This window comes from Acipenser ruthenus, chromosome 7 (genome assembly GCF_902713425.1).
Source record: "Acipenser ruthenus chromosome 7, fAciRut3.2 maternal haplotype, whole genome shotgun sequence".
Classification (NCBI taxonomy): domain Eukaryota; kingdom Metazoa; phylum Chordata; class Actinopteri; order Acipenseriformes; family Acipenseridae; genus Acipenser; species Acipenser ruthenus.
The window spans coordinates 69,860,759-69,885,484 of NC_081195.1; the positions used below are offsets into that span (position 1 = coordinate 69,860,759).

Genomic DNA, 24,726 nt, shown 5'->3' on the forward strand with positions numbered 1-24,726 from the left:
TGAGAGATCCTTTACTGTGCTATAGAGACTGCAGTGAGAGATCCTTTACTGTGCTATAGAGACTGCAGTGAGAGAGCTCCTTTGCTGTGCTATAGAGACTACAGTGAGAGATCCTTTACTGTGCTATAGAGACTGCAGTGAGAGAGATCCTTTACTGTGCTATAGAGACTGCAGTGAGAGAGATCCTTTACTGTGCTAGACTGCAGTGAGAGATCCTTTACTGTGCTATAGACTGCAATGAGAGAGATCCTTTACTGTGCTATAGACTGCAGTGAGAGATCCTTTACTGTGCTATAGACTGCAGTGAGAGATCCTTTACTGTGCTATAGAGACTGCAATGAGAGAGATCCTTTACTGTGCTATAGAGACTGCAGTGAGAGAGATCCTTTACTGTGCTATAGAGACTGCAGTGAGAGAGCTCCTTTACTGTGCTATAGACTGCAGTGAGAGAGATCCTTTACTGTGCTATAGAGACTGCAGTGAGAGAGATCCTTTACTGTGCTATAGAGACTGCAGTGAGAGAGATCCTTTACTGTGCTATAGACTGCAGTGAGAGATCCTTTACTGTGCTATAGAGACTGCAATGATAGAGATCCTTTACTGTGCTATAGAGACTGCAATGAGAGAGATCCTTTACTGTGCTATAGACTGCAGTGAGAGAGATCCTTTACTGTGCTATAGAGACTGCAGTGACAGATCCTTTACTATGTTTAAGTTAGAGAAAACACAAACCATTTTTTTTAAAGAAAATCTTTTATTAAAACAAATCCAAACATGTTTTCCAATTAAACATTTACCAGCACAGAAACGGTGACAAGCAGACAGTCCCAAAGAATCTAGCCTCAGATCTATAATACAGCACTCCATTCTCTTATTCACACTGTGTCCCTCCTCTCACAGATCTGTAATACAGCACTCCATTCTCTTATTCACACTGTGTCCCTCCTCTCACAGATCTGTAATACAGCACTCCATTCTCTTATTCACACTGTGTCCCTCCTCTCACAGATCTATAATACAGCACTCCATTCTCTTATTCACACTGTGTCCCTCCTCTCACAGATCTGTAATACAGCACTCCATTCTCTTATTCACACTGTGTCCCTCCTCTCACAGATCTGTAATACAGCACTCCATTCTCTTATTCACATTGCATCCTGAGTCTCATAGATCTGTAATACAGCACTCCATTCTCTTATTCACACTGTGTCCCTCCTCTCACAGATCTGTAATACAGCACTCCATTCTCTTATTCACACTGTGTCCCTCCTCTCACAGATCTGTAATACAGCACTCCATTCTCTTATTCACACTGTGTCCCTCCTCTCACAGATCTGTAATACAGCACTCCATTCTCTTATTCACACTGTGTCCCTCCTCTCACAGATCTGTAATACAGCACTCCATTCTCTTATTCACACTGTGTCCCTCCTCTCACAGATCTGTAATACAGCACTCCATTCTCTTATTCACATTGCATCCTGAGTCTCATAGATCTGTAATACTGTAAAGTTTATTTGGTTCCACTTCCTGTCACACTTTGTGGACAGCTTGGACATCGTAAAGCTCTGAGACAATTCTAACCCATTAATAATCCCCTCACAATATAAACCTGACATCCTGGAGAGTAAAGACAATACACCAAATTGAAATCAGCTTTCCCTTTAAGACCCTTTAAAAATTCTTTCAACATATTTAACCCTAAGCCACCGGGTGGCAATGTGTCCAGTGTAAAAATCCCATCTAAACAAACAGCAGTATATTGACAAAAATCATAGCTGCATAACATCACATTTAAAGGGGACGTGGTTTCCAACATAAGATCGAGTTTTATTTTGTGGTGTTGGTTTTTTGGTTTTTGATGTTACACTCAGTTGAAAATGTCCCGGCACACATTGGTCTTGGGTCTTAAGCACACGAGCAGAAAACAGTTCCTTCAAACCCCAGCCACTTTTAAACATGTTCCTGTTTACACAGTGCTCAGGGGTTTAGAGCAATTCTGATCAGAAACGCTGCCACCCAGACTGTACACATGGAGAGGATCACTCAGGACAGTAACACACATGGAGAGGATCACTCAGGACAGTAACACACATGGAGAGGATCACTCAGGACAGTAACACACATGGAGAGGATCACTCAGGACAGTAACACACATGGAGAGGATCACTCAGGACAGTAACACACATGGAGAGGATCACTCAGGACAGTAACACACATGGAGAGGATCACTCACGACAGTAACACACATGGAGATGAGAGGTTAAGGTAGACCAGGGATGAAAACATGACTGACCCATTCCTGGTTTTACTGTGGGTTTAATAAGACACATCTGAGCTTGTTATCTATACACACTGGGGCTAACAAAGCTGGCATGGGTGACACTGCTGTGCAATAGGAGTCTTATTTCCATCCCTGATCTCAGTACCGAGCGTCCCACTCAGGTTTCCTGGTTGTTTGTTTGAAGTCAGGCTGGGATAGTTCTCTGGTGCAGTCCCTGTTGATTGCACGTGTAGCAATGCTGCCCTTCTCCCCTCAGCGCACACAGCCAGCCCGCTCCACTCCAGCATCACAGCAACGTCTCTCGAGATACCAGCACTGCGGGCTTGAAGGTTAGGATCTCCGTGAACGTGTGACCTGGGGGGGAGAGAGAGAGAGAGAGAGAGAGAGAGAGAGAGAGAGAGAGAGGGAGAGGGAGAGGGAGAGGGAGAGGGAGAGGGAGAGGGAGAGGGAGAGGGAGAGGGAGAGAGAGAGAGGGAGAGGGAGAGGGAGAGGGAGAGGGAGAGGGAGAGAGAGAGGGAGAGGGAGAGAGAGTCAGACTCCTCCAATCCCTCACTCACCCATGCATGGGAATTAGACTCCTATTGCATAGTAGTTTCACCCACACCTTGTTAACAAGGTTAGAAGCTCAGGTGAGTCTTACTAAACTCAGTAAAATCAGGAATGGATCAAACTGCTATGCAATGGGAGCCTGATTTCCATCCCAACTCACACTTGCAAATTGAATTAATCAGCAAACAAAAATTAACAGCAAGGATACCAGATAGACATCGCTCTGCGCTAAGCTTCAATTACACATTTCATTTAAAATACTATTCAAATGAATTATAGAAACAGTAGCAGCCTGGTTTTCAGTATATGAAACATTATTGAAGTAATCAAAAAAGGCTTTAATAAAACAAAACAGCAGTCTTAATAACACGTCTTTCTCTCTCTCTCTCACGTTTCCACTGTTCCACAGGCATGTCTGTGTGGTCCAGGGTCTCATCGTAGGGCTCAGCCTCGGTCTCCTCGTCGGGTTCTCGGTACGATTCGAAGTACGGGTGAGCCAGCGCCTCGGCCGCTGTGATCCTCCGCTCAGCGTCCAGAACCAGCATCTTCTCCAGCAGACTGACCGCTGGGGACAGCGAGGCACATTACACACAGACCAGCACTGCATCACACACAGACCAGCACTGCACCACACACAGACCAGCACTGCATCACACACAGAATTCACACAGACCAGCACTGCATCACACACAGACCAGCACTGCATTACACACAGACCAGCACTGCATCACACACAGACCAGCACTGCATCACACACACAGACCAGCACTGCATCACACACAGCATTCACACAGACCAGCACTGCATCACACACAGACCAGCACTGCATCACACACAGACCAGCACTGCACCACACACAGACCAGCACTCTCTCAGCTCTCCAGCACTGTTGACTATTAGATATTGATCATTAAAACTCTCAGCTGCCCTTTTATGGGACGCTTCAATACTGAACTTGAAGCCTGGGCTCTCCAGCACTGTCCTGTACCAGGAATTTCTGAAGAGAATATTCTGACCTTTTCAAACCACAGCGCACCTACCTAGAGGGTTTGCTTTTGAAAAAAGCACTTGCAAGTCTTTCTTCTGGACTTTGGGTAAACTCATGATGTAATTCTTAGCCTGGAAAAAAAAAGGGAATAGAGAAGAAGAGAATAAAGCTTTGACTTTGTTTCTTCTGTGTTCTGCCAAAGAATAAAACCCGCCAATCTGAGTTAAAAAAAGTTTTAGACTCCCCTGAAGACACTTCCATGGGATTCCCAGCCCTGACAGTTCAATCACGCAGCGGGCAGCAGCCTGGCTCCTTCCCAGCCCTGACAGTTCAATCACGCAGCGGGCAGCAGCCTGGCTCCTTCCCAGCCCTGACAGTTCAATCACGCAGCGGGCAGCAGCCTGGCTCCTTCCCAGCCCTGACAGTTCAATCACGCAGCGGGCAGCACCCTGGCTCCTTCCCAGCCCTGACAGTTCAATCACGCAGCAGGCAGCAGCCTGGCTCCTTCCCAGCCCTGACAGTTCAATCACGCAGTGGGCAGCAGCCTGGCTCCTTCCCAGCCCTGACAGTTCAATCACGCAGCGGGCAGCAGCCTAGCTCCTTCCCAGCCCTGACAGTTCAATCACGCAGCGGGCAGCAGCCTGGCTCCTTCCCAGCCCTGACAGTTCAATCACGCAGCGGGCAGCAGCCTGGCTCCTTCCCAGCCCTGACAGTTCAATCACGCAGCGGGCAGCAGCCTGGCTCCTTCCCAGCCCTGACAGTTCAATCACGCAGCGGGCAGCAGCCTGGCTCCTTCCCAGCCCTGACAGTTCAATCACGCAGCGGGCAGCAGCCTGGCTCCTTCCCAGCCCTGACAGTTCAATCACGCAGCGGGCAGCAGCCTGGCTCCTTCCCAGCCCTGACAGTTCAATCACGCAGCGGGCAGCAGCCTGGCTATTCCCAGCCCTGACAGTTCAATCACGCAGCGGGCAGCAGCCTGGCTCCTTCCCAGCCCTGACAGTTCAATCACGCAGCGGGCAGCAGCCTGGCTCCTTCCCAGCCCTGACAGTTCAATCACGCAGCGGGCAGCAGCCTGGCTCCTTCCCAGCCCTGACAGTTCAATCACGCAGCGGGCAGCAGCCTGGCTCCTTCCCAGCCCTGACAGTTCAATCACGCAGCAGGCAGCAGCCTGGCTCCTTCCCAGCCCTGACAGTTCAATCACGCAGCGGGCAGCAGCCTGGCCCTGGCATTGCACCCTGACAGCCCACCACAGACCCCCATGCCATCGCGACGCCTTGTCTCGTCAACATGAGATTCTTACTGCATGATATGAGATGATATCCACTCCGCGAGAGGGCAAGAGGCTACCAACGAGCCGGCTTACTGTCTGCACTGCCCTCGAGTAATCAGAATCACTCAGCACCCTGAACTACATTTAATAACAATAACTAAACAGTATACCTATTTTAATGAGACCTAACTAACTGACTTGATAAAGTGATACAAAGCTGTTTCAGAGGGCCGTTTCACAGCAATATTGGGGTTTATTCTACATCCTGTTTCTCAATGTGTATTGCAGGGTGGAAAAGTGAAGTGAAAAAACTCACGTCCTGGCTCTGCAGCTTGTGAATGAAGTCCTGTGTCGGCGTCCCTGTGATCTTCATGATCTCTGTCAGCTGGTCCAGATCTGGGGGTCAACGTCAAGGGGGTTCTGGAAATAGTCAGCGACACACAGACACACCTCCCTCCTGTGAGACAGGACCCAGCGACACACAGACACACCTCCCTCCCCTGTGAGACAGGACCCAGCGACACACATCCCTCCCCTGTGAGACAGGATCCAGCGACACACATCCCTCCCCTGTGAGACAGGACCCAGCGACACACATCCCTCCCCTGTGAGACAGGACCCAGCGACACACATCCCTCCCCTGTGAGACAGGACCCAGCGACACACAGACGCACCTCCCTCCCCTGTGAGACAGGACCCAGCGACACACCTCCCTCCTGTGAGACAGGATCCAGCGACACACAGACACACCTCCCTCCCCTGTGAGACAGGACCCAGCGACACACAGACACACCTCCCTCCCCTGTGAGACAGGACCCAGCGACACACATCCCTCCCCTGTGAGACAGGATCCAGCGACACACATCCCTCCCCTGTGAGACAGGACCCAGCGACACACCTCCCTCCTGTGAGACAGGATCCAGCGACACACAGACACACCTCCCTCCCCTGTGAGACAGGACCCAGCGACACACATCCCTCCCCTGTGAGACAGGATCCAGCGACACACAGACACACCTCCCTCCCCTGTGAGACAGGACCCAGGGACACACATCCCTCCCCTGTGAGACAGGACCCAGCAACACACATCCCTCCCCTGTGAGACAGGACCAAGCGACACACAGACACACCTCCGTCCCCTGTGAATCTATTCTACTCAAGATCTCAGCTGTGTGTGTGAATGGATGTGTGGACCCGTCAGCTGGGGTCACAGTGTGTTCAGGAACCGCACGGAGAGACGGGTCTCCCTGTTAAAGGATACGATCGTTCCCCTTGAAGAGAGGCTTCCCAGACAGCATCTCAGCCATGATGCAGCCGACCGACCAGATATCCACTGAGAGAGAGAGACACAGGGAATCAGACCTGAGACAGTCAGGCCGGATAACTTAAGAGAGAGAGAACATTTCCTCTCCGATGCCTCGACAGGAGAAGGGTGCGGTTCACAATGCACCTGACTGATCAGGGACTCCAGCACCCAGCCTGGTTCACAATGCACCTGACTGATCAGGGACTCCAGCACCCAGCCTGGTTCACAATGCACCTGACTGATCAGGGACTCCAGCACCCAGCCTGGTTCACAATGCACCTGACTGATCAGGGACTCCAGCACCCAGCCTGGTTCACAATGCACCTGACTGATCAGGGACTCCAGCACCCAGCCTGGTTCACAGTGCACCTGACTGATCAGGGGCTCCAGCACCCAGCCTGGTTCACAGTGCACCTGACTGATCAGGGACTCCAGCACCCAGCCTGGCTCACAGTGCACCTGACTGATCAGGGACTCCAGCACCCAGCCTGGTTCACAGTGCACCTGACTGATCAGGGACTCCAGCACCCAGCCTGGTTCACAGTGCACCTGACTGATCAGGGACTCCAGCACCCAGCCTGGTTCACAGTGCACCTGACTGATCAGGGACTCCAGCACCCAGCCTGGTTCACAATGCACCTGACTGATCAGGGACTCCAGCACCCAGCCTGGTTCACAATGCACCTGACTGATCAGGGACTCCAGCACCCAGCCTGGTTCACAATGCACCTGACTGATCAGGGACTCCAGCACCCAGCCTGGTTCACAATGCACCTGACTGATCAGGGACTCCAGCACCCAGCCTGGTTCACAGTGCACCTGACTGATCAGGGACTCCAGCACCCAGCCTGGTTCACAGTGCACCTGACTGATCAGGGACTCCAGCACCCAGCCTGGTTCACAATGCACCTGACTGATCAGGGACTCCAGCACCCAGCCTGGTTCACAATGCACCTGACTGATCAGGGACTCCAGCACCCAGCCTGGTTCACAATGCACCTGACTGATCAGGGACTCCAGCACCCAGCCTGGTTCACAGTGCACCTGACTGATCAGGGACTCCAGCACCCAGCCTGGTTCACAGTGCACCTGACTGATCAGGGACTCCAGCACCCAGCCTGGTTCACAGTGCACCTGACTGATCAGGGACTCCAGCACCCAGCCTGGTTCACAATGCACCTGACTGATCAGGGACTCCAGCACCCAGCCTGGTTCACAGTGCACCTGACTGATCAGGGACTCCAGCACCCAGCCTGGTTCACAGTGCACCTGACTGATCAGGGACTCCAGCACCCAGCCTGGTTCACAGTGCACCTGACTGATCAGGGACTCCAGCACCCAGCCTGGTTCACAGTGCACCTGACTGATCAGGGACTCCAGCACCCAGCCTGGTTCACAGTGAGTGTTGTCTGGAGGGGCTCACCTGTCTGGGTGTAGTGCATCCAGTTGAGGATGACCTCTGGAGCTCGGTACCAGCGCGTCACCACGTAGCCCGTCATCTCACTGTCCGCATGCCGGGCCAGACCGAAGTCCAGGATCTGGAACCAGAGAGGAGGGAGTCAGAGACACGAGCATTTAGGGGTACAGGGGGGGCAGGAGAAACACCAGCGTTCAGGGGAATTCCCCCTCTTTACACCAGTATCCAGCAGGGTTACTCTGGTAAAATAAGCCTTTACTGCATGTCTTCTAAGAAAAATATATATATAACAATGCATAAAATTCAAATCAGACAGCACAACACACTCGCAAGCACATACACAGACAGACAGACAGACTGCTACAAGAACCAGCACTCAGCCCCCATTAAATCTCACACTCAATTATAAACACGGGTTACCTTTAACTCACAGTCCTGGTTGACGGCCAGATTTCCAGGTTTGAGGTCCTGGGAGGAATAGAGGAGTTCAAGATTTTGAGTTAGAATTGAAACCAACAAACAGGAGCAAACTCCAAACTCCTGATCACACTGTACCTGAACCCTCCTACACTTCACCTGATCACACTGTACCTGAACCCTCCTACACTTCACCTGATCACACTTCACCTGATCACACTGTACCTGAACCCTCCTACACTTCACCTGATCACACTGTACCTGAACCCTCCTACACTTCACCTGATCACACTGTACCTGAACCCTCCTACACTTCACCTGATCACACTGTACCTGAACCCTCCTACACTTCACCTGATCACACTGTACCTGAACCCTCCTACACTTCACCTGATCACACTGTACTGTACCTGAACCCTCCTACACTTCTGATCTAATGTATAATAAATACATCAGCGCGTGTGATGAAATGTACCAGCATGCACTGCAGTGCCTCTGGGGAGGGATCGCAGTCCAGGGGATTCACTTTGGGACAGCACCATGAACAGAACAGCCTATACACAGGGGCTGACTAAGCCCACAGTCCCATCTGGTTGAATGCAGTGACTGGCAGTCTTATTCCCATGCCTGCATTGCTGTGTTATCTGTGTTTAACTGTGGGGTCGCCTCTAATGTACTTTGTACTTGCTGACAGGAGCACGTTTGTGGCGAGCAGCATCTCGGCGATAGTACTGTGATTCTCAACAGGGTCTTGCCTCATGAAGCTTGACATGTTTCACAAAAGCATGGCTTTACTGTTGGGTGAACTGAAGCTAAACATGTTGGTCTGTGTTGGCACCAGTAGATGGTGCAATTAAATCCAATTCATTTTCATGATATAACAGCCGGGCCCTGCTCTCCCATTGTGTTCTATGGAGGCCAGCTGTTCTGTTATTGCTCAATAAAGCAGGGCTGAGAGGCCAGCTGTTCTGTTATTGCTCAATAAAGCAGGGCTGAGGTGCCAGCTGTTCTGTTATTGCTCAATAAAGCAGGGCTGAGAGGCCAGCTGTTCTGTTATTGCTCAATAAAGCTGGGCTGAGAGGCCAGCTGTTCTGTTATTGCTCAATAAAGCAGGGCTGAGAGGCCAGCTGTTCTGTTATTGCTCAATAAAGCAGGGCTGAGAGGCCAGCTGTTCTGTTATTGCTCAATAAAGCAGGGCTGAGAGGCCAGCTGTTCTGTTATTGCTCAATACAGCAGGGCTGAGAAGCCAGCTGTTCTGTTATTGCTCAATACAGCAGGGCTGAGAGGCCAGCTGTTCTGTTATTGCTCAATAAAGCAGGGCTGAGATGCCAGCTGTTTTAAAAGCACTGCTTACTGAGGAAACGCTGGACAGGGACTCCGGAGCCCTGCTCTCAGAAACAGAACCCCTTTCACTGGACTGCAGGGATTACTTCAGGCAAGCACAGGTACAGAACTCACTTTACAAGGTTGGGGTATAGCAGTGATAATGACATTGCTGTGACCAGTTCCTTGAGATCCGGTCTCAGGCTTTATTAACTCCATTATTACCTCGTATCACACAACAGCAATGCCATTATCCCTTAATTATACACCCAACAGTCATAGCACCTTTAACCAAACATACAAAGTTACATTACTACCATGAAAGGTGGACATTTGGTGTTTTAAGATAAATGCTGATTACAGAACTAAAAGCTTGCATGCTTTAAAGTGTGAATGAAATGAAAGTGAATCCCTGTACAAGTGTGGACGGAGTGCAGGTACCCTGTGAATGATTCCTGATGAGTGGATATACTGTGGAAAGAAGAAAGAGAAGAGCAGTGAGCAATTCAGCCTGTTACACAAACACTGCTGCACATACAGGAGGCACTATCTAATAGATACCAGCTCACTCTCACACTCACACTGCTGCACATACAGGAGGCACTGTCTAATAGATACCAGCTCACTCTCACACTGCTGCACATACAGGAGGCGCTCTCTAATAGATACCAACTCACTCTCACACTGCTGCACATACAGGAGGCACTGTCTAATAGATACCAACTCACTCTCACACTCACACTGCTGCACATACAGGAGGCGCTGTCTAATAGATACCAGCTCACTCTCACACTCACACTGCTGCACATACAGGAGGCACTGTCTAATAGATACCAGCTCACACTCACACTGCTGCACATACAGGAGGCGCTGTCTAATAGATACCAACTCACTCTCACACTCACACTGCTGCACATACAGGAGGCACTGTCTAATAGATACCAGCTCACTCTCACTCTCACACTGCTGCACATACAGGAGGCACTGTCTAATAGATACCAGCTCACTCTCACACTCACACTGCTGCACATACAGGAGGAACTGTCTAATAGATACCAGCTCACTCTCACTCTCACACTCGCTGGGTGATATTGGCTCACTTTCTCTCTCTCTCTCTCTCTCTTGCACTATCACCTTGAGGCCCTTCAGGATCTGATAGACCAGGAACTGGATGCGGTCCTCCGTCAGCCTCTCCAGCTTCATGATCCTGCCCAGGTCAGTGCCCATGAAGGGCATCACCAGGTAGCTGCAGGGAGGAGAGAGTGAGAGAGTGTGCATGAAGGGCATCACCAGGTAGCTGAAGAGAGTGAGACAGTGAGAGAGTGAGAGAGTGTGCATGAAGGGCATCACCAGGTAGCTGAAGAGAGTGAGACAGTGAGAGAGTGAGAGAGTGCCCACGAAGGGCATCACCAGGTAGCTGCAGGGAGGAGAGAGTGAGAGAGTGTGCATGAAGGGCATCACCAGGTAGCTGAAGAGAGTGAGACAGTGAGAGAGTGAGAGAGTGTGCATGAAGGGCATCACCAGGTAGCTGCAGAGTGAGAGAGTGTGCATGAAGGGCATCACCAGGTAGCTGCAGAGTGAGAGAGTGAGAGAGTGTGCATGAATGACATCACCAGGTAGCTGCAGAGTGAGAGAGTGAGAGAGTGTGCATGAAGGGCATCACCAGGTAGCTGCAGAGTGAGAGAGTGAGAGAGTGTGCATGAAGGGCATCTCCAGGTAGCTGCAGAGAGTGAGACAGTGAGAGAGTGAGAGAGTGTGCATGTCTTCTGCCTCCTACACTGAAATGCATTAGTCACAGTGGGCTGAGCTGCAGACATTGCAAGGGGAGTAAAGGCAGAGCTACTTGTGACTCTGCTGCTTGACACCACGTGTGCGGTATGCAAAGAAACAAATCTGGGCTTCATCTGCTAATTGTGAGAGTCACAGACTGTCTCACAGAAAAGTGTCATACATGTGATATAACCTGGCTGAGAAACCTCTCAATGGCATTGTGTTTGCACTCAATCCAGGCACTGTCTTTTCTAGGTTTTGTATTGGGGGGTAAAGCTGCTGCACTGCTTGTGAGTGGGATCCTGTTCTGCACACGCTCACACCACCGAAGAGCTAACCTCACCTCCCAGCCTCACACAGGAAGTGAACAATGTACATTCAACCTCAAGCTCACACACACCGTCAAATTCAGAACATGAGGAGTGAAACAAGCCCACTGATCACTCGAAACAGCCAACGCAATCCAGCAGCCACAGGGCACAAAGAGAACGAGCAGTCCCTCTGAAGACCCGTCCAGCAGCCCCCAGGCTCTCAAACCTGTTTACAAGCAGGGCGTGTCTACGACACTGAGGCTGGGTTACCAGTGCCCTGGGACACTGCCCTCACTGGACTGCTTCAAAAGAACCAGCACTGATCTGAAATCACAGAGCTTCTCCATTCCCCCCTTGTTTTACACAAGCACACAGATTTGAGAAAGCGGCCACGTTTCTATAAAGAGTTCAAGGTTTACAAGGAATGCTGATATTTATTTATACACAGGAAGTCATATATTCATGCATTATTATTAAGATGAGTGTTGTGTTTTCTCAGTGAATGTTCATGAATAATAACAATAATATTAAAAAAGAAGCAGCAACTCACAAGTCCTGGAATCTGTCCAATGAGACGTCAGGGGTGAACACATCCACCAGCCCAATGACCTGGAGGGACCAATAGCGAGATGAGAAATGGAGGAGGCGGGGCTCTATCCCTTCAGATCACTGGACCCTCATACTCAAGTGCAGGGTTACAATGCTTTACTGAGCTGCGATGACTTTGCAAAGTAGCACTACAACTGGACCTCCCTTGATTGTATTCCTGCCTGCCTGCCTGTCTCCCTGCCTGTCTGTCTCCCTGCCTGCCCGCCTGCCTGCCCATCTCCATGCCTGCCTGCCCGCCCGTCTCCCTGCCTACCTGCCTGCCCGTCTCCCTGCCTGCCTGCCTGCCTGCCCGTCTCCATGCCTGCCTGCCTGCCCATCGCCCTGCCTACCTGCCTGCCTGTCTCCCTGCCTGCCTGCCCGTCTCCCTGCCTGCCTGCCCGTCTCCCTGCCTGCCTGCCTGCCTGCCTCCATGCCTGCCTGCCTGCCCATCGCCCTGCCTACCTGCCTGCCTGTCTCCCTGCCTGCCTGCCCGTCTCCATGCCTGCCTGCCCGCCCGTCTCCCTGCCTACCTGCCTGCCCGTCTCCCTGCCTGCCTGCCTGCCTGCCCGTCTCCATGCCTGCCTGCCTGCCCATCGCCCTGCCTACCTGCCTGCCTGTCTCCCTGCCTGCCTGCCCGTCTCCATGCCTGCCTGCCTGCCCATCGCCCTGCCTACCTGCCTGCCCGTCTCCCTGCCTGCCTGCCCGTCTCCCTTTCTGCCCGCCTGCCTGCCCGTCTCCCTGCCTGCCCGTCTCCATGCCTGCCCGTCTCCCTGCCTGCCCGTCTCCCTGCCTGCCCGCTTGCCTGCCCGTCTCCCTGCCTGCCCGTCTCCATGCCTGCCCGCTTGCCTGCCCGTCTCCCTGCCTGCCCGCTTGCCTGCCCGTCTCCCTGCCTGCCCGTCTCCCTGCCTGCCCGTCTCCATGCCTGCCTGCCTGCCCATCGCCCTGCCTGCCTGCCCGCCTGTCCGTCTCCCTGCCCGTCTCCCTGCCTGCCTGCCCGTCTCCCTGCCTGCCTGCCCGTCTCCCTGCCTGCCTGCCTGCCCGTCTCCCTGCCTGCCTGCCTGTCCGTTTCCCTGCCTGCCTGCCTGTCTGCCTGCCTGCCCGCCCGGCTCCCTCCCAGCCAGCCAGCCAGCACTCCACTCCAGTACTGCTCTGCCTGCCCCCTCTTATTCCCTCAATTAATGGAAGTGGATTTGGTGATTTTCATTAATAAGAAGAGTGCATAATGTCGTCTCCTCGTACTCTGAAAGCATCCTAAAGCACAGCATGGAAAACAAGCTACCTGAAAGCCTTCCTTGTATAATCCCCATGTTAACTGCAATGGCTGTTCTATGTGAAGGACTGTGAAGGACAGTGGCTGGGGAGCTGGGCAATCAGTGAGCATGTTCCTAGTGTCTCTGCGCTGTACAGACCTGCCCCCTCCTGCTCACAACCGCAGTCTCCAGCCCCACTCCAGTCACACAGTTTACAGACTGGGCTACCAAGCTACATTCTTGATGCTGAACACTCTCACTCTCCTCGACTCATGTTCTCATGCTTCATGTTGAGGAGCCGCAGCTCTCTGTGCGAGTGTCTCCAGTGGATCAGTGTGTGTGTGTGTGTGTGTGTGTGTGTGTGTATCAGTGTGTCTCTGTGTCTGTGCTGACAGTAGAGAAGGAGACTCACGTTCTCGTGCTTCATGTGCTTGAGGAGCCGCAGCTCTCTGTGCGAGTGTCTCCAGTGGATCAGTGTGTGTGTGTGTGTGTGTGTGTGTGTGTATCAGTGTGTCTCTGTGTCTCTGTGTCTCTGCTGACAGTAGAGAAGGAGACTCACGTTCTCGTGCTTCATGTGCTTGAGGAGTCGCAGCTCTCTGTAGGCTCTCTTTGCAAACAGCTCAGACTGGAAGGGTCGGTTTAGCTTCTTGATTGCCACTTTGGATCCAGTCCGCTTGTCTGTGGAGGAGCTGTCAATCACAGAAACACAGCGTCAACAACGAGAGTGCACAGCAGGGCAGCATCTGAGATACAGACTTCATACTGCCCAGTTTATATAGCGCCTCCACCTGGGAATGCTACAGTGCTGTATTGTGGTGCTGTACCTTTTACACGCTCACAGTCTTGCTGCATAGAGCCTGCTAGTTCTTACCTGTGCATAAAATGTGACAATGAAACACTGAATAAAATGCCATCAGAGTAGTTATCTGAATTTGTATATCTTATTTTTAACACTGCTTGTGTGTGTGTGTGAGTGTGTGGGTGGATCAGTCTGCACTGTGACAGTGTGTGTGAGAGTGTGAGTGTGTGTGTGGGTGTGGATCAGTCTGCACTGTGGCAGTGGGTGTGGGTGTGGGTGGATCAGTCTGCACTGTGGCAGTGTGTGTGAGAGTGTGAGTGTGTGTGTGTGTGTGGATCAGTTTGCACTGTGGCAGTGGGTGTGGGTGTGGATCAGTCTGCACTGTGGCAGTGTGAGTGTGTGTGTGTGTGTGTGTGAGAGAGTGTGTGTGTGTGTCTGTGTGTGAGTGTGTGTGTGTGTGTGAGTGTGTGTGTGTGTGTGAGACAGTGTGAGTGTGTGTGTGTGTGTGTGTGTGTGTGGATCAGTTTGCACTGTGGCAGTGGGTGTGGGTGTGGGTGTGTGTGGGTGTGGATCAGTCTGCACTGTGGCAGTGTGTGTGAGTGTGTGTGTGTGTGTGTGTGTGTGTGTGGGTGTGGATCAGTTTGCACTGTGGCAGTGTAGGGGTGTTTTAAGGGTTTAATTTACTGACAGCTGAAAGAATGCACCCTGCATGTACTGGGCTACTTCAGGGAATCTCTTCCTTGTTCGTGCATGTTAGCACAAGATCAAGGCAGCTTCGGAGGCCACTTCAGTGCTGCTCTGAATAACAGAACACAGCGCAGACAACGCAGAGGAACCCTCTATTTACAACGTTTATTATTGTTTTGTTTGGGGTTGGGAATTCACACTTTGCTGTTTCACATCAATCCCAGTGCATATCTACAGCAGTTCCATAACATGACAAGAAACAAGACCCCATAGCCCCTGCAACGAACAGATCTAACATGACAAGAAACATGCACAAGACCCCATGGCCCCTGCAATGTGCAGATGATCTAAGCCCTAAGGATTCCTGTCTGTAAGGCATGAGGCAGCACTGTGTGGCTCTCAATTGAGACAGCCCAGGTGTGTGTGCTTTACCTGCTCCAAATACAAGGCAGGGACGGAATTAAGACTCCTGTTGCACAGGTTTTATGCATTCCAGGTTTTACTAATTAGATACAGTGTACAGGTAACAAGCTCAGGTGTGTCTTAATAAACTCACAGTAAAACCAGGAATGGATCTCCACCCCTCTACAGAGCGCTGGATCATTAAAGCACCCCTCCACTCCCCTACAGAGCGCTGGATCATTAAAGCACCCCTCCACCCCTCTACAGAGCGCTGGATCATTAAAGCACCCCTCCACTCCTCTACTGAGCGCTGGATCATTAAAGCACCCCTCCACTCCCCTACAGAGCGCTGGATCATTAAAGCACCCCTCCACCCCTCTACAGAGCGCTGGATCATTAAAGCACCCCTCCACTCCTCTACAGAGCGCTGGATCATTAAAGCACCCCTCCACCCCTCTACAGAGCGCTGGATCATTAAAGCACCCCTCCACTCCCATACAGAGCGCTGGATCATTAAAGCACCCCTCCACCCCTCTACAGAGCGCTGGATCATTAAAGCACCCCTCCACTCCCCTACAGAGCGCTGGATCATTAAAGCACCCCTCCACTCCCCTACAGAGCGCTGGATCATTAAAGCACCCCTCCACTCCCCTACAGAGCGCTGGATCATTAAAGCACCCCTCCACTCCTCTACAGAGCGCTGGATCATTAAAGCACCCCTCCACCCCTCTACAGAGCGCTGGATCATTAAAGCACCCCTCCACCCCTCTACAGAGCGCTGGATCATTAAAGCACCCCTCCACCCCTCTACAGAGCGCTGGATCATTAAAGCACCCCTCCACCCCTCTACAGAGTGCTGGATCATTAAAGCACCCCTCCACTCCCTCTACAGAGCGCTGGATCATTAAAGCACCCCTCCACTCCCCTACAGAGCGCTGGATCATTAAAGCACCCCTCCACTCCTCTACAGAGCGCTGGATCATTAAAGCACCCCTCCACCCCTCTACAGAGCGCTGGATCATTAAAGCACCCCTCCACCCCTCTACAGAGTGCTGGATCATTAAAGCACCCCTCCACTCCCTCTACAGAGCGCTGGATCATTAAAGCACCCCTCCACTCCTCTACAGAGCGCTGGATCATTAAAGCACCCCTCCACTCCCCTACAGAGCGCTGGATCATTAAAGCACCCCTCCACTCCCCTACAGAGCGCTGGATCATTAAAGCACCCCTCCACCCCTCTACAGAGCGCTGGATCATTAAAGCACCCCTCCACCCCTCTACAGAGCGCTGGATCATTAAAGCACCCCTCCACCCCTCTACAGAGCGCTGGATCATTAAAGCACCCCTCCACCCCTCTACAGAGCGCTGGATCATTAAAGCACCCCTCCACCCCTCTACAGAGCGCTGGATCATTAAAGCACCCCTCCACCCCTCTACAGAGCGCTGGATCATTAAAGCACCCCTCCACCCCTCTACAGAGTGCTGGATCATTAAAGCACCCCTCCACCCCTCTACAGAGTGCTGGATCATTAAAGCACCCCTCCACCCCTCTACAGAGTGCTGGATCATTAAAGCACCCCTCCACTCCCCTGATAGTATAGAGAGCCAGGCTTATCTATTAGACACATGTTTTATCAATGCAGAATACATACATTAAGTTAACATACAGGTTCTGATTTGCAGAAGATTCTCTCATTATTCTCATATCCCAGTATTTGACTAATTCTGTTCCTTCACTAGTTGGGTGACCCCCTCCCCTAAAACTCTGGCACTCCATGGCTATGAGATGCTGCTGAAAGTGAAAATGTCAATCGAGGATTTTCTACTATCTGTCTCCCATGTGAGTCTCGCGCTATCTACCTGCCTGCTTCAGCGTTCCTAAACACGTCACAGAGACATGTTGCGAAATAACGAGTCCCACTCTTCAGTGAAGAAGCGGTGTGACCGACTACAACAGTGGAGTGGAGTGGAGTGGAGTGGAGTGGAGTGGAGTGGAGTGGAGCGGACTGGACTGGACTGGACTGGAGCCGAGCCGAGCCGAGCCGAGCCGGGCGGGGGTGGCTAAAGCAAGGATAAATAGATAAATAAACCGAGTTCAATCCTTCTTGTTTATGTAGTACTGTTTTGGGATTTAAAAAAAAAAGTTTTACCTCTATTAACCACAGACTCGGCTTTTGCAACCCGGAAGACAGCATGCTGGCCCTTCTTCCATGAACAAAAGCAAAACACAACCCTGACACACGGAACGGGAAGCACAAAGCTTCACACAAACCGGGCAAAGCCACTACGCTTCGTCCCTCATAAATAAAAACAAGAGATTGCACTCCCTTATCTCTAGTATTCCGCGGTGCAGGACGGGACGGCAGCGCCCCGTTTCAGTGTTACCCTTAACGAATTACAACAAGGAGCAGCAAGTCATTCACTGGGGGCAATCCCAAGAAAAATAAACAACGCTTGATTGCCAGGCTGCCTTCCTCGATCTCAATGAATCAGAGCCGTGCAATAACCCAGTATAGATAGATAGATAGATACAGCTTCCTCACCACACAGCTCCGTACGCCCCCGAACCCACCGACTTCAGGTCGGTGTACCGATCCGGGACATCCCAAACCGTCTTGCTGATGTCTTGCCGATAGAAGCCCACTCTTCTGCTGGACGACATTTCGATTGAAACTTTAAAAAACTCACGGTGACGATCTCTCGTTCTCTCTCGCAGTTCCTTGTGAAACGCTCTCGTTTTGTTTGTTCTTCAGACAGCCTGAGAGAGGGAGTGAGCTGTGAGACGCACAGCGTGTCTCTCTCTGTGTGTGTGTGTGAGTGCTTGCGGCTGTGCGGTCCCTCCCGTCTTTGTTGGGTAACCATCCACCGCTTTCTGAAGCGCAGAGCGAGGCACAGACAGGGGGGCACAGCGGCTCGGCCACTGCCTTCTCTCCCTCGCAACAAGCACAGGTGCAGTACCGGTGCACTCGACTGAAACAGATAGCGAGGCTAACCCGACACAAGCGCAACAAGCTTTACTAGCACAACAACATGGCCAGGACCCCCCTGAGAAACGAGTTCTCTCAAGACTTCTGTCTATCCTGCTTAAAGAAATACATCTGAAATGTGAAACTGAGGATCATTTTAAACATGGACTGAAATGAAGGACCCTACACGCTGGTGCTTCACTGAAATGAAGGACCCTACACGCTGCTGTTTCACTGAAATGAAGGACGCTACACGCTGGTGCTTCACTGAAATGAAGGACCCTACACGCTGCTGTTTCACCGAAATGCTTCCCTATGCTTTACCAGACCTCTCTGTGCTTTACAATGCTTCTCTATGCTTTACCAGACCTCTCTGTGCTTTACAATGCTTCCCTATGCTTTACAATGCTTCCCTATGCTTTACCAGATCTCTCTGTGCTTTACAATGCTTCTCTATGCTTTACCAGACTTCTCTGTGCTTTACAATGCTTCCCTATGCTTTACAACGCTTCCCTTTGCTTTACCAGACCTCTCTGTGCTTTACAATGCTTCCATATGCTTTACCAGACCTCTCTGTGCTTTACAATGCTTCCCTATGCTTTACCGGACCTCTCTGTGCTTTACAATACTTCCCTATGCTTTACCAGATCTCTGTGCTTTACAATGCTTCCCTATGCTTTACAATGCTTCCCTATGCTTTACCAGACCCCTCTGTGCTTTACAGTGCTTCCCTATGCTTTACCAGACCTCTCTGTGCTTTACAATGCTTCCCTATGCTTTACCAGACCTCTCTGTGCTTTACAATGCTTCTCTATGCTTTACCAGACCTCTCTGTGCTTTACAATGCTTCCCTATGCTTTACAATGCTTCCCTATGCTTTACCAGACCTCTCTGTGCTTTACAATGCTTCCCTATGCTTTACCAGACCTCTCTGTGCTTTACAATGCTTCCCTATGCTTTACCAGACCTCTCTGTGCTTTACAATGCTTCCCTATGCTTTACCAGACCTCTCTGTGCTTTACAATGCTTCCCTATGCTTTACCGGACCTCTCTGTGCTTTACAATGCTTCCCTATGCTTTACCAGATCTCTGTGCTTTACAATGCTTCCCTATGCTTTACAATGCTTCCCTATGCTTTACCAGACCTCTCTGTGCTTTACAATGCTTCCCTGTGCTTTACCAGACCTCTCTGTGCTTTACAATGCTTCTCTATGCTTTACCAGACCTCTAGGTGCTTTACAATGCTTCCCTATGCTTTACAATGCTTCCCTATGCTTTGCCAGACCTCTCTGTGCTTTACAATGCTTCCCTATGCTTTACCAGACCTCTCTGTGCTTTACAATGCTTCCCTATGCTTTACCAGACCTCTCTGTGCTTTACAATGCTTCCCTATGCTTTACCAGACCTCTCTGTGCTTTACAATGCTTCCCTATGCTTTACCAGACCTCTCTGTGCTTTACAATGCTTCTCTATGCTTTACCATACCTCTCTGTACTTTACAATGCTTCAGTACAGCAGTGTGATACACAGGAGTGAGAGAGACAGAGAGAGAGAGGAGGCGCTGATCTCAGGGCAGTCTGTCTGCACACTCCCCTCCACACACAGCAGGGTCAGGACTGAGAGAGAGAGAGAGAGAGGAGGCGCTGATCTCAGGGCAGTCTGTCTGCACACTCCCCTCCACACACAGCAGGGTCAGGACTGAGAGAGAGAGAGAGAGGAGGCGCTGATCTCAGGGCAGTCTGTCTGCACACTCCCCTCCACACACAACAGGGTCAGGACAGAGAGAGAGAGAGAGAGAGGAGGCGCTGATCTCAGGGCAGTCTGTCTGCACACTCCCCTCCACACACAGCAGGGTCAGGACTGAGAGAGAGAGAGAGAGGAGGCGCTGATCTCAGGGCAGTCTGTCTGCACACTCCCCTCCACACACAGCAGGGTCAGGACTGAGAGAGAGAGAGAGAGGAGGCGCTGATCTCAGGGCAGTCTGTCTGCACACTCCCCTCCACACACAGCAGGGTCAGGACAGAGAGAGAGAGAGAGAGAGGAGGCGCTGATCTCAGGGCAGTCTGTCTGCACACTCCCCTCCACACACAGCAGGGTCAGGACTGAGAGAGAGAGAGAGAGGAGGCGCTGATCTCAGGGCAGTCTGTCTGCACACTCCCCTCCACACACAGCAGGGTCAGGACTGAGAGAGAGAGAGAGCAGTTGGAGCAGTCTGCAGACCCCAGCCTTACTCTACACGACACCGAAGTCATGTTCCTGCTCTATGCAGATGACCTGGTCCTGCTGTCGCCCACAGAGCAGGGGCTGCAGCGGAGCCTGGCACTGCTAGAGCAGTACTGTCAGACCTGGGCCCTGGCAGTAAACTTTAAAAAGACCAAAATAATGATTTTTCAAAAAAAGGCCAGAACTCAGGGAAACAGATACCACTTCACCCTAAACAACACTACACTAGAACACACCTCAGACTACACGTACCTGGGCCGGACTATCAGTGCGTCAGGGAGCTTTAACCTAGCAGTGAATGCACTAAAGGAAAAAGCCAGAAGAGCTTTCTATGCCATCAAAAGAAGATTCTATAAAATAAATATTCCTATCAAAATATGGCTAAAATTAATTGACAGTGTCATCCAGCCCATTGCGCTGTATGGTAGTGAGATATGGGGTCCACTCAGTCAACAGGACTACACTAAATGGGACAAACACCCAATCGAAACCCTGCATGCTGAACTCTACAAAAACATCCTACAGGTGCAAAGAGAAACACCAAATCATGCATGCAGGGCAGAATTAGGCCGTTACCCAACACTCATAAATATAAAGAAAAGAGCACTAAAGTTTTGGATGCACCTAAAGAAAAGTGAATCAGACTCCCTCCAGTATGAGGCCATGCAAACCCAAGAGCTCAGCCCTGAAAAGAGTCCTCTAAGCCAGCTGGCCCTGAAGCTCACTGCACTGAACCCAACTAATAATACTAAAACAAACCAGCTTCAGGTCAGCACTGCTTACCAGCCCCCAATCAGAGTCAACCAAATTATAAAACTAACCAAAAACTGCTATCTGAAACATTGGGACACAGACACAAAATCTCAAAATAAACTGGATTGTTATCGGGCCCTAAAAAGAGATTACACTCTGGCGGAGTATCTCTCTACTGTCAGAGATACAAAGCAGAGACAGATCCTGACCAAGTACAGGCTCAGTGACCACAGCCTGGCCATTGAGAAAGGCCGTCACCGGCAGACCTGGCTTCCTAAAGAAGAAAGGCTCTGTGGTCACTGTGAGACAGGAGAGGTCGAGACAGAGATGCACTTCCTTCTTCAATGTAAAAAATACTCAGAAAATAGACTTTGCAAATTCCCTCCCAAACTTCCCAAACATGACCAACCCTGAAAAAGTCCCAATCCTCCTGGGAGAGGAGGGAAGCACAGCCCAACTAGCAGCCCAGTATGTGTCTGCATGTCACAGACTGAGGGACACACAATGAGAGCTCTGCACAGAGACACACACACACTTATGTATATACAGTATGCATGTTGTTGTGTATGTAGGCATGTATGTATTATGTAAATGCTTATTGTCCTGATACATGTTTATTGTTAGTAGTGATATAATTTTTTTTTTGTTTGTTTTTTACTGTACTTTATAAATCAGTTTGTTTATATATATGTATTCATGATTCATTATATATACAGTGCCTTGCGAAAGTATTCGGCCCCCTTGAACTTTGCGACCTTTTGCCACATTTCAGGCTTCAAACATAAAGATATGAAACTGTAATTTTTTGTGAAGAATCAACAACAAGTGGGACACAATCATGAAGTGGAACGAAATTTATTGGATATTTCAAACTTTTTTAACAAATAAAAAACTGAAAAATTGGGCGTGCAAAATTATTCAGCCCCTTTACTTTCAGTGCAGCAAACTCTCTCCAGAAGTTCAGTGAGGATCTCTGAATGATCCAACGTTGACCTAAATGACTAATGATGATAAATAGAATCCACCTGTGTGTAATCAAGTCTCCGTATAAATGCACCTGCACTGTGATAGTCTCAGAGGTCCGTTTAAAGCGCAGAGAGCATCATGAAGAACAAGGAACACACCAGGCAGGTCCGAGATACTGTTGTGGAGAAGTTTAAAGCTGGATTTGGATACAAAAAGATTTCCCAAGCTTTAAACATCCCAAGGAGCACTGTGCAAGCGATAATATTGAAATGGAAGGAGTATCAGACCACTGCAAATCTACCAAGACCTGGCCGTCCCTCTAAACTTTCAGCTCATACAAGGAGAAGACTGATCAGAGATGCAGCCAAGAGGCCCATGATCACTCTGGATGAACTGCAGAGATCTACAGCTGAGGTGGGAGACTCTGTCCATAGGACAACAATCAGTCGTATACTGCACAAATCTGGCCTTTATGGAAGAGTGGCAAGAAGAAAGCCATTTCTTAAAGATATCCATAAAAAGTGTCATTTACAGTTTGCCACAAGCGACCTGGGAGACACACCAAACATGTGGAAGAAGGTGCTCTGGTCAGATGAAACCAAAATCGAACTTTTTGGCAACAATGCAAAACGTTATGTTTGGCGTAAAAGCAACACAGCTCATCACCCTGAACACACCATCCCCACTGTCAAACATGGTGGTGGCAGCATCATGGTTTGGGCCTGCTTTTCTTCAGCAGGGACAGGGAAGATGGTTAAAATTGATGGGAAGATGGATGGAGCCAAATACAGGACCATTCTGGAAGAAAACCTGATGGAGTCTGCAAAAGACCTGAGACTGGGACGGAGATTTGTCTTCCAACAAGACAATGATCCAAAACATAAAGCAAAATCTACAATGGAATGGTTCACAAATAAACATCTCCAGGTGTTAGAATGGCCAAGTCAAAGTCCAGACCTGAATCCAATCGAGAATCTGTGGAAAGAACTGAAAACTGCTGTTCACAAATGCTCTCCATCCAACCTCACTGAGCTCGAGCTGTTTTGCAAGGAGGAATGGGCAAAAATGTCAGTCTCTCGATGTGCAAAACTGATAGAGACATACCCCAAGCGACTTACAGCTGTAATCGCAGCAAAAGGTGGCGCTACAAAGTATTAACTTAAGGGGGCTGAATAATTTTGCACGCCCAATTTTTCAGTTTTTTATTTGTTAAAAAAGTTTGAAATATCCAATAAATTTCGTTCCACTTCATGATTGTGTCCCACTTGTTGTTGATTCTTCACAAAAAATTACAGTTTCATATCTTTATGTTTGAAGCCTGAAATGTGGCAAAAGGTCGCAAAGTTCAAGGGGGCCGAATACTTTCGCAAGGCACTGTATACATGTATGTATTGTATAATTGCTTTGGCAACACCTGCTATTGTAAGTCATGCCAATAAAGCACCATTGAATTGAATTGAATTGAATTGAGAGAGAGGAGGTGCTGATCTCACGACACCGAAGTGTAGCAGCAGGCCTGTTGTGTCATTCCAGAAGTTCTCTGCTTCCATTGACGTCACACAGCCTCTATGATCTAGAGCAGGAGCACGCCTCAAAGTTCATCAAGGGCTTCTCAGAGCCACAGTTCATTCCATTCTTCATTTGAGTCAGCTTCACTTTATCAAACAGGTTGCATTTCAACAGTGCCATTTCTGGATCTTTATCCCATCATTAATTGAAGCTTTGGCCCAGCCTGCTGGACTCATGAACATGTCACCACGTTTACTTAATGAATATATGAAATAAGCAAGCAGGCCTGTGCCAGTGCGCCCGGAGAGGTCTGGAAAACTGAGATGATCACATGTTGTGTTTGTTCATTAATTAGAAAAAAAAACGCTTTTCATCTTTCCCAAGAGCCCAGCGGTGCTCTGCTAATTATAGAAACACATGCATGTCTCAGTCTGTCCTGCTGGGATGGGCTGTTTGAAACCCAGCCCTCAGCTCCTCACAGTGCAGAAAGCTAATGAAACACTCGTGCACCTCTCCAGGGCTGTTTGAAACCCAGCCCTCAGCTCCTCACAGTGCAGAAAGCTAATGAAACACTCCTGCACCTCTCCAGGGCTGTTTGAAACCCAGCCCTCAGCTCCTCACAGTGCAGAAAGCTAATGAAACACTCGTGCACCTCTCCAGGGCTGTTTGAAACCCAGCCCTCAGCTCCTAACAGTGCAGAAAGCTAATGAAACACTCGTGCACCTCTCCAGGGCTGTTTGAAACCCAGCCCTCAGCTCCTCACAGTGCAGAAAGCTAATGAAACACTCCTGCACCTCTCCAGGGCTCTGTACACCCAGGGGCTCACAGTCTGCTGCTTCAAGGCACCGGTATTTAAAAACTACACAAAATGAACGCAGCGCTGACCGGCACATATGAGACATAAGAATATCCAAGTCACATGACAGACTGTTAAAGGATGAGACTGTA

General features: G+C 50.2%; 2 protein-coding genes across 4 annotated transcripts in view; both read right to left on the reverse strand.

Moving 5' to 3' along the window:
* Positions 1–734: 734 nt before the first annotated feature.
* Positions 735–18,175, reverse strand: LOC117414718 (mitogen-activated protein kinase 12-like). Of its 2 annotated transcripts, XM_059027793.1 has the most exons (12): positions 17,905–18,175; positions 14,033–14,162; positions 12,186–12,244; positions 10,689–10,800; positions 9,996–10,025; positions 8,235–8,282; positions 7,821–7,935; positions 6,353–6,424; positions 5,408–5,487; positions 3,874–3,952; positions 3,225–3,398; positions 735–2,638 (listed from the first exon to the last, which is right to left on the reverse strand). In XM_059027793.1, exons 1-12 carry the CDS (start codon positions 18,021–18,023, stop codon positions 2,571–2,573), a joined length of 1,086 nt encoding a protein of 361 aa, XP_058883776.1. In that variant the 5' UTR covers positions 18,024–18,175; the 3' UTR covers positions 735–2,570. The 2 variants fall into 2 exon arrangements, with proteins under 2 accessions (XP_058883776.1, XP_058883777.1); XM_059027794.1 differs by lacking the exons at positions 14,033–14,162; positions 17,905–18,175 and adding an exon at positions 13,886–13,920.
* A 6,285-nt stretch (positions 18,176–24,460) lies between these two features.
* LOC117414715 (mitogen-activated protein kinase 11) overlaps positions 24,461–24,726 on the reverse strand; it is a 24,900-nt gene continuing 24,634 nt past the window's right edge. Inside the window, exon 12 of one of the 2 annotated variants that reach the window (XM_059027795.1) lies at positions 24,461–24,726. This exon is cut by the window's right edge and continues 2,909 nt beyond it. The gene's annotated coding sequence lies outside the window, so the exon portion shown is untranslated. The other variant, XM_059027796.1, reaches the window with a different exon arrangement.

Coding starts and splice junctions, on each gene's coding strand:
- LOC117414718 (XM_059027793.1), bottom strand. CDS start 18,023: ATGTCGTCCAGCAGAAGAGTGGGCTTCTATCGGCAAGACATCAGCAAG. Junction 12,245..14,032: donor AGCACATGAAGCACGAGAAC/GTGAGTCTCCTT, acceptor TGGTCCCTCCAG/GTCATTGGGCTGGTGGATGT. Junction 7,936..8,234: donor ACCAGGACTGTGAGTTAAAG/GTAACCCGTGTT, acceptor CTCTGGTTCCAG/ATCCTGGACTTCGGTCTGGC.